Source organism: Melospiza melodia, chromosome 1 (assembly GCF_035770615.1).
Source record: "Melospiza melodia melodia isolate bMelMel2 chromosome 1, bMelMel2.pri, whole genome shotgun sequence".
In the NCBI taxonomy this organism is placed as follows: Eukaryota; Metazoa; Chordata; class Aves; order Passeriformes; family Passerellidae; genus Melospiza; species Melospiza melodia.
In genome coordinates this window covers 82939501-82955132 of record NC_086194.1, presented here as the reverse complement: position 1 = coordinate 82955132, position 15632 = coordinate 82939501, and the positions used below count along the sequence as shown (strand labels likewise).

Genomic DNA, 15632 nt, shown 5'->3' with positions numbered 1-15632 from the left:
GGAAAACTGCTCAAGTCTCCCAGGTACTTCAGCTAGGGTCTCTCTAAGACCAACAGAAGATTGAAAACAGTGCCACTGTGTGTTGTGGGGATCTTCACAAACTGAATTTCTCTTCCATAAGGAATGGCAGCAAGAATCATAGAATCATTAAGTCTAGAAAAGACCTCTAGGATCATTGAGTCCAACTGTTAACCCAGCACTGCCATCTTCCCCACTAAACTATGTCCCCAGGTGCCATAACTGCATCTTTTTTGAACACTTCAGGGATGATGACTCCACCACTTCCCTGAGCAGCTTGTTCCAATGCTTGGAAACGCTTTCCATGAAGAAACTCTTCCTAAAATCCAGTCCAAACCTCTCCTGACATAACCTGAGGCCATCTCCTCTTGTCCTGTCTCTTGTTATATGGAAGAAGCAACTTACCCCTGCCGTGCTACAACCTCCTTTCAAGCAGTTATAAAGACTGATAAGGCCCCTCCTGTTCTCCAGTCTAAACAACCCCAGATCTCTCAGCCACTACTCATATGTGAAAGAAACTCCCATATGCACAATCATTCTCTGACATTTCACTGAATAACCTGCAATATTAGGGAATTTTGCTCAGACACTTGAAGAATTCAAAGAGGAAGCTAAAAAGCTCTATGACCCTAATCAAGCAAAGGATTGAAACAGACACAAGTTCCATACCTTCTGAATTTTATCTGGATGATCGTGTGCATATGGTATTTGGTCATGAAGGTTGCTACACTGAAACTCTATTACTACTTGCAAAAAATCAGAATCAAGATTCATTATTTTAAATTAGTTTTCCTTAAAGCTATCATATTGCTATACTCAAGCTGAGCCTGTGATACAAAGGGCAAAAACACAAACTGTATGATATTATTACAGTTTTTATAAAGTTATATAGGCAGGCAACTTACCAGCATAATCCTCTTAGCATAAAGAAGAAGAAATAAGAGAGAGAAAGAGTTAGGATTTAGTTTTTCCAGGTACAATGTACAAATGTCATGGCAAACCAAGTAAAATAAAACACGCATGTTTCTCTCAAAGATTGATTTGAATTAAGGAGGAAGCGCAGGATTCAGTTATTGTATAATTAGCATTCAAAACAAATAGGATTTTTGAGGAAGTGCTAAAGAGAAAATTCCTAAATTACATCATCACTTATTTGAGAAATACTATAACTGAAAGAAATTTGATAACATATATACATATTTTTAAAAGTAATTAAAATGGAAGTGCAGCAAGCTGGAAATTGTTTTCCTTAAAACCTGGCAGTAGTTTAAAGAAAAACAAACAGTTTTTCCTTAAGTAAACTCTTAAAACAAAAATAGTTTTTCCTTAAGTACTATGCAATACACAATACATGAAAAACTCCTAAATCAAGAAATAGCTGCAAGCAGGTTGAATACAGTTTTGACAGTGAGACTCAGTGACCTTCCCTTTGCAGGAGTTAAGAATTCACTAGTCACCAGCAGGTAAGAAGTCCCTTATTTCTTATTCTGTAACCTGGAAGTGATATGCCATAGCTTGATCTTTCATTTTCCAGTTTGCTTAAGATATGACTCAGAAGTTACTTTGTTCTCTCCATCTCTACCTGCATTTTATAAGCTCTGTTCTCAAAATGGAAGGGCTCCAAACAAATAGCACAACCAATAGTTAAAACACCCCAAAAATGTATTTGCAAGCACACTTCAAAAGGGTTATGCATGCAAGTTATTAAGTGCACAAGACAGGCCAAGGGAGCAAATGAGGAATGCTGGCTTTCAGCACTGCTACTGGGAAACACTCCATGATCATCTGGCTTGTCACTTCAGGGACACTTCTATTGCTGATGGCAATAGAACTGGTTACGTGCCTATTTGATGTGGATTAAAACTTCCTCCTTGCAACCAGATATCACCAGACTCATGGGGTATTGAAACCTCAAAATGCAAGCCAGCAGCTGATGGGCTTTTGTTGCACCTTAAAGATTCCCCCAAGTCCAGTGTCTTGCCTTCTCAATATATATCCCCAACCACACTCACCCAAAACTGTGGGAGGCCAGAGGGAGATGGGCACAGCTCCATGGCTCTGTCTCACTCATTTCTGAAACGCTGAGGGAGAACTTCAGTGCCATCCTCCCAGCCACACCCTGTCCTAATGATTCCCTATTGCCACATGCAACAGATGAGGAACCATCAAATATGGGAGAACGAGCAAGAAGAGGCTCAGTTGCTGCTCATACATGGTAAAACTGTGTCCAGGGAGTATATTTTGCCTCTCTGGATCATCACATCTCTTCAGGTATGTGCAAAAACTTCAATGGGCACATATTGACAGCTGAAGAAAACAGGTTTTAAGATAGATTTATGAGGGTGATCTGGGTTTCAACACTTTGGATTGCAAGTTTTTATTGATACCACTACAGTATTTTTATTTATTCTTAGCTTTTAAAATATACCATGAAGGTGCAATTCATATCCATAGTACATTTTCCACTTGTTTACTACTTGGTAGGTTTTACTTCTGACTGAAGTTTAGGAATTGGTGTGTATCTTGAACACCAAGTTAAAATCAAATAACAGAGGAAGTTCAAGCATTATTTTTCCAGTACCATTATTATCCCCAAGCTCATCATTAAATAAGAGTAGTTACTTTTCCATTAAGGGAGCAGAGAACATTACCTAATCCATAACAAACAACCACCATTCCTCTTGTTTCACCCCCAGTCTCAGCTGGCTCTTTATTAAATGTATTCAGAGAGAGAGAGAGCTAATATGCCTGACAGTGCATTTCTGAGCACAGCATTCAGAAAAGCATGATCTCTCACATTTATCTCTCTGTCTCTTACACACACTGAACTATAGCATTCCAATCCCATTTATAGCCTTCTTGGTGTGTCATGCTCTTTGAGGATATGCTTTTGTGTATTTAAAGAACTGCAGAAAAAATTACAGAACTAAATTTCTTTAAACATATAAGTTCCCATTACTGAAGTCTCCTTAGTAAAAAAACCTCAGGAGTTTGAGAGAAACATCCCCTCTGCCACCTGAAGTTTAATTAAATGCTGAAACCCATCACCTCAAAGAGAGAGACACACGCACAAGGACAGCAAAAACCTTCATTCTCCTACTCTGTGCCTGCAAGATGAAAGAGACTTGGAAGAGTCATGTAAAAGTTTCTGTGCAAGTTTACAGAAATTTTTCCTGGTATGTTACTAATTACTGTGCCTTCAGACATTCAATTAAACAAGTGGAATACAGATTAGCACGCTGGTTTCAAATCACACAAAAGCACACCTTCCTCCCACAAACAAAGCACACAGGGTTGGTTAGCTGTCTTTATCTTTGCAAAGCATCCTCCACTGCTTCTCTGAGTGAAATCAGAGACCACAGTGTGTATGAAAACCGTTTCACGCATATCACAGCATGCAAAAAGTTGTGCTGTTTAAGCAGCAGCCACAAGCTGGCTCCATGAGAGAACCAGTGCTGACAACCTGAGCTGATCTCTTGTCTCTGTGCCTGGGTTACTCCCCAGCTCCTCCAGCATCTCACCCCTGCCCAAATCCTGCCCTCACACCCTGGAGAGCCTGGGCTGGGAAACACCTCCCCAGCTGGGGCTTCAAGGTAAATCAGAATGGGGGGAGAGGAGACACAGAGCTGACAGCTGTGCCTAGGAAGCTGGAAGGAGAGCAGCCCACCCACCCCCTCAGGGCAGACCACCATCATCCACACAAGTCACTCCTACAGCTCCAGGGAGAGACTGCCCAACCTGCCCTCCCAGGATGCTCTGCAGGGAAACCTAGCTAGCTAACTAAGCTCTACCTTCCCAGCTGTACACCTTCCAGCAAGAGAACAGCAGAAACAATGAATCAGTGCAAAAATCATACAGTGCAGAAACAATGAATCAGTGCAAAAATCATACAGTGCTTATTCCTTTTTTAAAAAACAAAACCAAAACCCAAAGCAACAAACAAAAAACCCAAAACAAAACAAAACAAACCCCAGCAAAACCCCAAAGAACACAACAAAAGCCTCAGAAAAAGCTTAAGGGAAACAAAATTGCAGGTGCTCCACAGATAAGATAAAAATTATTCTTACAATTATTGAAATCAACTAATACTCATTGACAAGGGAACGAGTTTGCAGAGTCACTCACCCGGAAAAGTCTGTAGTGAGAATGCCATAATGAAAAATGTATATTCGGCTTATGTGGCACAGTGTGAGATATCCCATGGCTACGACAAAGGAGTACCTAAAAACAGAACACACAGAACACACAGTTACCAACACAAGTACCAACAAGAACTAGAATCACTCAAATTGGGTTGAGCTTGTTTCGATTTTTTCAAATCAGATTGTTAAAAAGTCTGGAGCTATGCTACAAGACCTGGGAGAAATTCTCAAAGGGGGCTGATGGTTTTGTGTACTCAGCTGAAACCTTACAGAGGTGTCTCCTCATTCAGGGCGTAGAGAAAAAATGGAAGAAGAAATAGGATCAATTCAAGTTGCAAAATTGAATTTTCAAAGTTCCCATCTTCACATATTATTTTGAAATTTCTGGTCCAACTTAAGTATTTGAAACCAGATGATACTGTATGTCATTCACTGAAGTTATCCACTGCATTTTGGTCTGTAAACGTTCTTTATTTACAACTCTTCCTCAGACCTAGCAAAGACTGAAATATTTCAAGCTTAAGGCATTCTCTCTCTCATAATTTCATATAAAGGCAGATGATGGCACATAGCTCAATCTTTTCAGCTCTCCATACTGAAGCACACCATCTTCCAGAAAAATCATAGAATCAGATAGTCTGGAAAGGACCTAGAAGATTACAGCACTTGAATATCTGTATATAGGCCTTGCCCCGGTAGGTCGCGGTTGTTCTAAATGGGCTGTAGCTGTGATGTCCTTCATTGGGTGGCAGCTGTGGCTAATGAAGATAACTGGGATAAAAGGGGGTGGGCTGGTGGGTCAGGGAGAACCTTGGAGGAGCCCTGATGTAGAAGCAAGAGTAACACTGCTGTGAAGAGCTGCTTGTGAGAAAACCACCCAGGAGGTATGGGACTCTAGAAATATGATAACAGCCACATGATAACAACCAGTGGTGACCCCAACGTGATAGAGACATGCAGCTGAGAGCTGTGGAAGATAGGACAGCCAAGAGCTATGAAGAAGCATGGCCTTTGAGTCAGGAGCTGTGGATAAGACAGCCAAGAGCTGTAGGAGAGCATAGCCTTTGACTTGAGGAGCTGTGATAGCCAAGAGCTGTGAGAATATGGCCTTTGAGCAAGGAGCTGTGTGTGTGGTATGTGGCCTTTGAGTCATGGGGAAATGCATGTATGGTAATGTGTCCTTTGAATCATAAGTAAAGTATATATATTGAGTTGGGGAAATATAAGTAGCCTTTGAGTCACAGTGAAAGATATGTATTGTAGGATATCTAAAATCTGTTCCTGTAAGTAAATGAAGAGGGGGAAATGTAGTAGAGGTGGCCTTTGAGTCCTAGTAAAGTATCTGTATTGTACTTGAATATCTGTAAGTAAAAGGAAAAGGGGAAATATAGTACTTGAATATCTGTATATAGGCCTTGCCCTGGTAGGTCCCGGTTGTTCTAAATGGGCTGCAGCTGTGATGTCCTTAATTGGGTGGCAGCTGTGGCTGATGAAGATAACTGGGATAAAAGGGAGTGAGTTGGCCAGTCAGGGAGAGTCTTGGAGGAGCCCTGATGAAGAAGCAGGAACAACACAGCTGTGAAGAGCTGCTTGTGAGAAAACCACCCAGGAGGTGTGGGACTCTAGAAATATAACAACAATATGATAACAGCAGATGATCACTTCAGAAGCATTCCTTAGGTAGGATGTGATAAATTCATTCTGTGTTTCAAGATGGTAGCACACTTCTGTTGGGCAGGGCAGTAGCATGGTTCTACCTTAATAGCTGAACAGTCTGAAGACTGAAAATATTGCAGTGTCTGCATGGGCAGATGCAGCCTTTCATATAAGTAACTGCTGCCTGTATTTACATGAGCCAGGAAGAGGATTCTGGGGAGGAAGGAACTGGATGGATGCTTGGAGACAGACTGACACATAAAGCAAATTACACCATGCAATAGAGAGATGGGACACCGGAATGAAAGGCTGGCACCACAGGGACAGGCCACGACCAGGTCTGCTGGTGTCCTCCATAGCTGAGGTTATTGTTCTGTGGTATCCATGCAGGGCAGAAGAGGCAAAGACCAACAGACTGCAGAAGGAGATGGCACATCCTGCGTGCCTGGTAGGGCTGAGCCTCGGGGGCTGGTCAGCACACATTGCCAAGAAGTATCCTCCACAGACTCATGGCACCCACCACAGGGGAGAACTAAAGGTGAAATCAGACAAGAGGAGACCGCAGACAACTGAAAAAGAGCCAGGCCTTTGTCAAATTATGGCTGGTTTTAAAAGAAATGAGTTTTTCCTCCCTGGGGGCTAATAAGCTGCAGCGTGAGTGACAGTGATGGATCACAAGGCAACCTGCAGGTCATGTGGCCCACAGCAAACAGCTGGATGAAAGGCAGACTGAAGGGATATGACAGGTTCTTTAGGAGATTCAGAGTAGAATTTATGGTATTTTATCTGGGTCAGGCATCCAGTCCTGCCTCAGCAAGGTCCTTGGGTTCCCCTCTCATCAAGGGAGAATGGCAAGCATCCATCCAAAGGCAAGTCAGACATGTAACAGCGAGAGACAAGATGAAGGATCTAAAATAAGCCCCCATGCTGAGGTGCAAAGCACTTAGACTGAAACAGGGGGCAAGCAGGGAGAGATGCACTGAGCTGCTGCTGCAGCTGGGAGCATTTCTGATGCTGGATTAATTCATCCATTTATAGGCCTTGAAGGCTAGCAGCTTCACCAGAGAGCAAACTAGCAAAAAATAACCATGGAAAAGAGAATGAAAGTTAAATTATGCAGTTGATTTAATTTGTTCTCTTCCACTGTGTTTTTATGGGAAGAATAAAGAGCCAAGTCTTGAAGCCCCACTCTGAGGGATCTGTTTCCATGTATGAACAGGTCCAGACCTTCAAGTGCCCTTGTTCAAGCTTACTCTCAGCTGGTTTGAATATGTTGTTACTTTGCCAAAATTAACAATGTGGGTGCACTTTGAATTACACTGCTATGGCTAGTAGACCACAACAGAAAAGTCCTAACCCAGTCCTCCCTCAGAACTCCTGAGGTTTTTCAGTATGTTGGATGGACGTTTCACATTGACTCAAATCAACACTTGACTGTCTTGCAGCAGCGAGTGACGTTATATGAACTGGCTTGATCTGTGTTTCAGTATAAAGCTGTTTTGTTTCCAAGGGGTTTCCCATGGAAGCTGTGTCCTTTTCCTTATCACCACTCCACCTTGTCTGGGAAGATGTAAATAACTAGTGGATGATTCCTTTGTACACTTGGTTCTTCTGATCTACAGCCACTAACTCCTGCATTTCCCCCAATGACAGGCAGGGACAATGACCACGAAACCATAATACAAGTTTGTAACACCTTTTTATTTTGCTCTCTGGATGGCATTTCTTTAACAAACATTGTCCAATTGCCTTTTTTTTTATGACATTATTAATTATCTCTAGACTTCTGGGCTTTACACTGTGTGAGAGGGTAGAAAAAAATACCTCATTAATGCCCTATCTTGCTGGTGCAAAATGCAAGTAACTGCTGTAGACAGAATTGCTTTTTATAGTTCACATTTCCGAATAATATTAGAAAAATCATAAGTAGGGTTCCCATTTAGATATTAGAGAGGGGTCTCTTCAGGAAAAAAAGGAGGATGAGAGGATTATCAGACCATCAGATTCTCAGACAGCCCTGGCCTTGAAGGCAAGTGTAGAAAGGGTTTCCATTCCCCAGCCCAGATTTATGTGGATTCTGAGCATTCAGGAGCAGCTGCAGAGACAGCCAGACAGTGCAGAGACAGAAAACACCTGTCACACACCCAAACCATAAGCTTCTGCTTTAAGCAATAACAGTTCTGGTATTTTCTACTTTTTCACAAAGCCCAGTACCAAAAGCAAGACCTCATTTTGTGGATCACTAAGCTAAGCTGCCTCAGTGACCTTACTTGAACAACCTAACTCAAGAATAAGTGGAAAATATCTAAAGGCCAAACAGCAATGGGGAAAACACATTAAAAAGGATTATAAATTGCAATCTGGAAGAATACAAGACCAAGGAGAACATGACTTCATTATGTTTAAAAAATCAAAGGTTTGTCCATAAATTATTATGCTTGCAAAAGTCAAATTTTGAGGCCAGCAATTTCATAGGAAAATGCAATACATCAACCCAAAAACCCACAAACTGAGATTACAGCTGCTTCTGTAACTCCATGAACAAAGCTTCTGCAAGTAACTGGGAAAGACAAGAAGGGAAGGAAAGAAGAAAAGTGGTTCTAAAAACTCCTCATGATTCTCCCTGAAAGCAGAGAAGTTATCAGAGGGGCAGCTGTAGACTTGCAGCCACATCAGCTCACCTGTGGATGTTGGGAATACTCGCCATGTTCATAATGCCATAGTTCATCATCACCAGGACAAAAAGATGAATGGAATACCTTGAAGACAAAAAAATGAGTATTTAGATAATTTGTATTTTACCTGGAAGTGCTGGCAGTTCAGAGCAAGAGAATATTTTTTCCATGCAAATGACATTGATGTGATGTCATATCAGGCTACCAGTGAACCTGGATTACCATAGGGCATCTTTATAGCCTGACTATCCAACACGGACTGATACTTATTAAAAAGATATTATCCTTATGTTTAACTGAAAGAGTAGCCTGGCTCAAAGTGCACATTCAAGTTGGATACATCTTTTCCAGAAGAGGTATCTTCACAGCAGACTGGTGTGTCCTTAACTTCCAGAACAAACATCACAAATTAAATTAAATACTTCACTTAAAAATACTTTTATGAGTCACTTTACTTTGAGGGTTTGGAATGGTTATGTTGGTTAGGATATTTTTTTAAGGTAGCATTAAGAGCCTTCAGATTAAAAAGATGTAATCCAAAAAAGCTGATGTGAAGTTTAAAATTATTTTTACCCAAGTCTTGTCTAAATGGTGACTGAATACTCACCATCCAAAGCAGAAAACAGCAAAGTATATTCCAAAGAGGGTGGCAAATGCGTGGCGAACAGCAGAGCTGGCATGACTGGGACTCAAGTAAATACGAAACCAAAACGCAGCCAAAAGTGCAAACAGTTGACAGGCCACAAAATTGATCTGTAAGAGACAGGCAAAACAAAAAACTGTTTTGATTCTTGGAGGAGGAGAGGGAGGATTCTCTCTGTTCTCAGAACAATTAAGAGCAGAGGTAAGAAAAGGGGGGGACATCATCAGAGCTAGGAATCTTTCCCTTCTCAGCATTCTCACTTGTGAACTCATGTGGTAACTTTCCTCGGCCAGTGACAGAAGGGATTAAACAGGCACATGTGACAGCCAAGAGCTGTGAGAAACATGGCCTTTGAGCAAGGAGCTGTGGGTGTTGTACATGGCCTTTGAGTCATGGGGAAATGTATGTATTGTACTTGAATATCTGTACAGTACTTGAATATCTGTAAGTAAAAAGAAAAGGGGGAAATATAGTAGGAGTCCTAGTAAAATATCTGTATTGTATAAGTGGCCTTGCCCCGATCCTAGTTGTTCTAAATGGGCTGCAGCTGTGATGTCCTTCATTGGGTGGCAGCTGTGGCTAATGAAGATAACTGGGATAAAAGGGGGTGGGCTGGTGGGTCAGGGAGAGCCTTGGAGGAGCCCTGATGAAGAAGCAGGAACAGCACTGCTGTGAGAAAACCACCCAGAAGGTATGGGACTCTAGAAATATGATAACAACAATTTGAATACAACAGGCACACAGCCTGAAGCAGATGAGGAAGGTCAGGCTCCAGCTGCCCCAGGGTACAGCTGGGCTCTGGTGGTTCTCGCTCTCCTCGGAGCAAGGCTCCGCTCTGCTGCCAGCCTGGCCCAGGTGCAGGGCACATCACTCCCTTTCTCAATCCTCTTGGCGAGGGGCAAGGGCCAGGAAGCAGTCTGGGACTGAAATATTACCCCAGCACCTGACTGTCCCCCACCCCAACACAAGGGCAAAAGCAACAATGCTGATGTGACACTGCTCACTAGCAGTGAGAACAGGGCAGCCGCCCTAGCTGAATTCCTCCATTCCACAGCATCTTCCACACAGGCCTTCCAATTCCCCATTGTTTTGTGGTTTGAGTGCAAACAACTTTGCTCTGCCATCCAGCAAACACCTAAAGGAATATGCTTCTCAAATGTTCTTTGATTACTGCATGTGAAAATCAGTCTGGCCTCGCTGCAAGGAGGCATGGATGGCAGCGGGAGCACAAGACATGCAGAGGGCAAACAGGACAGGAGTAGAGGCTGCTCTTGTCAGACACAAGGACAAGCAAAAGCCTCAGTGTCCTCCCGAGCAAAACTGACATCACGCTGCCTTCTTCAAGTCACCTTCTCTTTGATGCCCTCAGCAAAAATCCCAGAAGTCAGAGGAAAAACAGATCAAAGTCACAGTCAAAACAGAGCCAGGAGCTGTCTCTAACAGAGCAAATACACCACTGGGATACAACATCCTTAAGTCCAGCCTGGACCCTGGACGGCTGGAGGTAAATTCATTTATTCAGTCACAGTGTCACAGTTCTTTTTTTTTTCTTCTTCTTTTTAATCTTTTGGGGTTTTTTTTAATTCACCCTGAGCTCTTCAGCAGCAAGTCATTCCAGACCAAGCAAAACTAAGCAGGCTGCAACATTTAAGCAATCACTTGGATTAGAGGATTATCCGAAGCTATCAGTCCAGGACAGGATAATACATCTCACTCGGAAATGCTCTGACATGCTGGCTGTCCAGGGCTGGTTGGATTCTGCCAGGCTTCTTGTCAAAAACATTTACAATGTGTTTAACAAGATACTATAGCCCCAAAGTGCTTTTATTCTGGTGGACCACGTCCAATGTGGTGTTGGCTGTTCATGAAAATGCTTCCATTAAAGGTTTGTTGGCTCCATTGGTGCAGTTGCTCTATTTCAGTGATGCAGGCAGGCATGCAATAGAATAATGCAATAATTTAAATATTTAGGTATGTTGAATTCTAGTTGTTTGGAGCAGAGACAATATCAATTTATTTCTTGCTCATGCAAGCAAGCAGCATTTATAATAAACAGTATCACAGAATTATAACCAAAGCAAGTACTTTTCATTTTTAGTGCAAGGTCCGGAGAACAAAAAGAACAAAAGAACAAATTGCACAGGTCTCACAAAATCCAGATGCTGTAGTAGAAATCCTGAACTTGTCTGTTGCCATAGAGTTACATTCAAAATGCTAACCTTGCTCCCACCCTTCCACAGACAGGGGTGCAGCAGAAAATGCTGAAGCCCCTACAGGGCTGCTCTGATTGCATCCTTTCCAAGCAAGTGGAAGAGCCTTCAGATTAAAAAGATGTAATCCAAAAGAGCTGATGTGAAGTTTAAAATTATTTTTACCCAAGTCTTGTCTAAATGGTGACTAAATATTCACCACCCAAAGCAGATGACAGCAAAGTATATTCCAAAGAGGGTAGAAAGTGTCATGATTCTCCCTCAGAGGGAGAAGACTGATGGGTGCCAACTCATCAGTAACAATTCAGTGAACCTTAATCCCCCCATCCTGCTCCAGCTTGGGGTCACACTGGCACATCCAGTGCAGCTCAACTCTGTGGCATGCAGAGCTTCTCTGATCTGGAGTAAAGAAGGAAAGTGCAAAGACTCACAGAAACTGATGTGGTTGGTTGTTTGAAAGACAATACTCCCTCTGTGCAGCACCACTCACAGAAACTTTACACCAGGAAAAGCCATCATGATAAGCAGGCATTTGCTTTTTACTTTCACTCAGCCCTTGTAAGCCCAGTTTGAGATGTTAAGGATGCTGGGATCTCAGAGGCTCACACACACACAGCATAAGGAAAGTGCAAGAACCCAGAGCAGACACACTTGTAGCATTATTTAAACAGCTAAGGCAGGGAATGACAGTGGCAGCAGCAGCAGATAATGTGGCAGAGACTTAATCACAAGCAGCTCAGCACCCTCACATACACGTGCTCCTGCTTGCCTTGGCCTTTGAGTATGTGTTACCTGCGCTACCAACCATGCCACTGTCACACCTGCATTTTGTTGTGCAAATGAACCAAGACAATTAACCGAGACTCCGTGCTCTTTCTGCAAGGGTCAGTGCAAAGCCTTGTACCAGGCCAAAACATCACCCTCATGTTTCAATGAGTTTTTGGTTTCTAAGGGTTGTTCCTGCACAGCAGCCAAACATCACAGGCCCAATGCACTCAGCAAGCAATAATCTTGCAATGGACCAGACTTGCTCTGTTCTACACTGTGGAGATTCTCAGTTCAGTTGAAGAGAATTCTCCCCAGCTTCAGGCCTGGGAAACTTACAGAGGAAGAATGAAAACAATTATTATCTCTCTTTCTGTTCAGGTTACTTATAGATATGTACCTTCAGAGTGTGCTATTCATAGTTCACCAGTACTACACAAGGGAATAGAGGGATGCAACAGCTTTTCATATAACCTCCTCTACTTAGTTATTTCTAGGTACCATTTTAAACACATGCAGTGTTCACATGCATTCACACAAAGGCTGACAGTTCATCTGACAGTGACTTTACTGCATTCCATTTGACATTAGTTTTATCCTTCATTCTACATACTTAAGGCATCCAAGTAAACAGATCCCTAAGAATTTACAAATGTTGTGCTGCATCACAAGTGAACTAAGTCACACTTTCCTTCCTTTCCCTTTCCAAAGAGAAAAGGATATACTATTCCCTTTTGGTTATTTCCACTGTTGCTAAAAACACTTTATAAACAGAAAATTCAGGGCTTCTGAACACTGATGAATGGTGTCCAGGCAAAAACAACATGGAAATAAAAATTATATGCCAATTAACCTTTTACAGCATTGCAATTCATTTGACACATGTTTTTAGCTAGCCACATCTCTTTGGTGTTGCCACCAAAATTTTGCACATCTGCTTTCAAGATTGCTAGCAGAAAGGAAACACCTTTGCTTTTTACAGTCACTTTCTTCCATGCTCTAGAGAATAAGAAGTAATAAAATTAGGAATCAGGGCACATGATATGGTGCCAAAAGAAGACAGTATCTTCCTTTCATTTTCCATGATTAAACACTGGAAGACAGAAAGGCAGTCTCATCACAGTATTCTGCAATGACATCTGGAAGACTTGTGTCTGAGTCACAGCCAGCTGGAGACAGCCTTGCAATACAGAAACAAGATATCCGCACTTCTGGAGAGAGAGAAAATCTGGAACAGCTCCAGCGCAACCGAGTCGATCGTTATTGTTGTCTGCTTAATTAATCCTTTAATTCTTTATTAGTCTCAACTTTAAAAGGCTTGATGGATCCAGAGCAGGTATGAACAACAAAGGAAAAAAATAAACTGTAGTTCCTCCCCATATTCTTTCAAATTCTGTAGTAGCAATAACTCAGCAGTGATGTTTAGATAGCAAATCTGAGTTTTACACAAAGTTAGCAATCAGGTCAAACCAACCCACCAAGCACCCATGATGTTGATGCAAGAATAGCCAAACACGGTGGTTTCAAGATCCCCCTATTGGACTGTGCTGTAATCCAATCCCTCAAAGCACATAAAAGGTCAGTCCCATCTGTCCTGAGCCTTTGTATCTTCTCCCATTTTTAACAGGATGAAACCTGGCAAACACTGGACTGGTGCTGTGTGAAGGGGAAGCACTAACTCCTAGGGATTTGGAGCCACCTTTGCAGTCATCTCCATCAACAGGCAGGGCCTTTCACATAGCAAGTCATCTCCTCAACTTCCTAACCACTCTCAGAGGAAATCCATACAGTTTTTTGCTCAGTATTTTATTTGATCCAATTAACTATATGCAAGTGGGCACTTCTAAGGGCAAATGCCAGCTGGCGAATCACAAAATAAAGGTTCCAAATACCTGGAGTTAAATAGGTGCATCTAAAAATTTCACTCTTTGCAGGACATAAGCCTGATGTTGATAACACTGAATAGGAGCAATTATCACTTTTTGTGTTGGGGGCAAACTGGCTTCATGGTGAAGGCTGGAAAGGAGGAAAAAAAACCTCAAACAAAAGTAGTAACTTGTCAAATCCCTATAACAGGAAAGCCATGGAGCCATAGAGGATTTCCAAAGAGAGAGGTAAAGTGTTGCTTAGTACACTGAAAAATTACTGAGAAAAAATCCCACAAAAATCTGAAAAGGAGAAAAGAGAAAGTGCCTTTCCTAGCTAGAAATTCTTGAGATAGGAAACAGAAAATATGAGAGGAGACAAAATCTGACTATACACCTTTATACCAAATCATTACCAAGAGTTTTGGTCACTGCTTCTTGTAGTTGAAGGTAGGCTACTGATAACCCATTTCAGGAAGTTTCAGTTCTGCTCACCCCATAAGCCTTGCATCTGCAAATCTCCCTGTTTGAAAAAGTGGCAATACACAGTTGAGAGTTACTAGATCACACTCTAGGAAGAGATAGTTAAGTACAAACACATAGCCTCTTATTTTAGGGCTTTTAACCTTTTCCTTACAGTTAAGTATCAGAAGGAAATATCCTGCATTCAGTTATGACCACAAAAATACTTTCTTTTCCCTCTATTACATTTTTCCTCCCTTAGGCTTGCAGAAAATTTGATCTCACTTTCCAGAAATCTAGGAGGATATAACAAATTGACCACATATTTCTCTCCAAACTCCAAATGCCAATTAAGTCCATTACCCAAATCAGACCATCCTCTGTAAGCAAAACTCCTGTTAATGCTGTTACTCTGGCAATCACTACAAGCAGTCACACTGCTAACTTGCCCCTTGTTGATGACAAGGTGCTGATGTGTCCTCAAGGGCATAGTCTGTGGATAAAAAATAGGCATATTGCACATTTACACATTCCCAGAGAGAGGTACAAGTGTGTTTGAGCACAGCTAGGCTGTCAGAATATTCCCAGCCAGCATCCAGGTCCATGTCCACTTCTACATGTAGCAGATGATGCAGTCGGGTTAGAGATATGGCAGAAGATGCCTCTAATTTATTCCAGACCTTGGATTTACCAGCCAAATGAGAGAATAAAGGTTTAAATCTGCATTTCATTTGCTGAACAGAAGTGTGAGAGCAGAGGCCTCTCATGGTGGTTCAGTATAAAGATGAAGTTACATCTCATGGTGAAGATCCTCTGTTGCCATGTACTAATGAGCTTCTAAGCACTACTTTAGAAGACTGCTACAAGGTTTTTATCATAAATTAGACTTTCTCCTCTATTCACAGACTTAGCACAGACAACCAGACATCTCTTTTCAGTATTTGGAAAAGCATAAAGAACCTTGCTAACAGAAACTACTGCCAGCAGTAGCAGCTCAAGTCAAACCACTGTCTGTGGAGTACAACAGTGCTTGGGTAGTATTTTGGAAAGGGAATGCCATTACAAAGCATTCCACTCTGCCAGAGATCAGGCCCGTCTTCCAGGGTGATGCCTTTCTTCCAAAGAATAAAGCAAGAGCTACAGAAATGCAGTAACTTGTTTTCCATGTTTAAAAGATTATTTTGCACATATAACCA

General features: G+C 41.9%; 1 protein-coding gene across 2 annotated transcripts in view; it reads right to left on the bottom strand.

Annotated features, from left to right (window-relative positions):
- Window positions 1-15632, bottom strand: part of MBOAT1 (membrane bound O-acyltransferase domain containing 1) — a 58366-nt gene that overhangs the window by 25489 nt on the left and 17245 nt on the right. The window contains exons 1-4 of one of the 2 annotated variants that reach the window (XM_063159863.1): window positions 11544-11685; window positions 9099-9244; window positions 8498-8575; window positions 4144-4239 (exon numbers count right to left, since the gene is read on the bottom strand). In XM_063159863.1, the coding sequence (XP_063015933.1) occupies window positions 4144-4239; window positions 8498-8547 (146 nt within the window). In that variant the 5' untranslated portion in view covers window positions 8548-8575; window positions 9099-9244; window positions 11544-11685. Of the gene's footprint in view, window positions 1-4143; window positions 4240-8497; window positions 8576-9098; window positions 9245-11543; window positions 11686-15632 lie in introns of those variants that run through there. The other variant, XM_063159852.1, reaches the window with a different exon arrangement.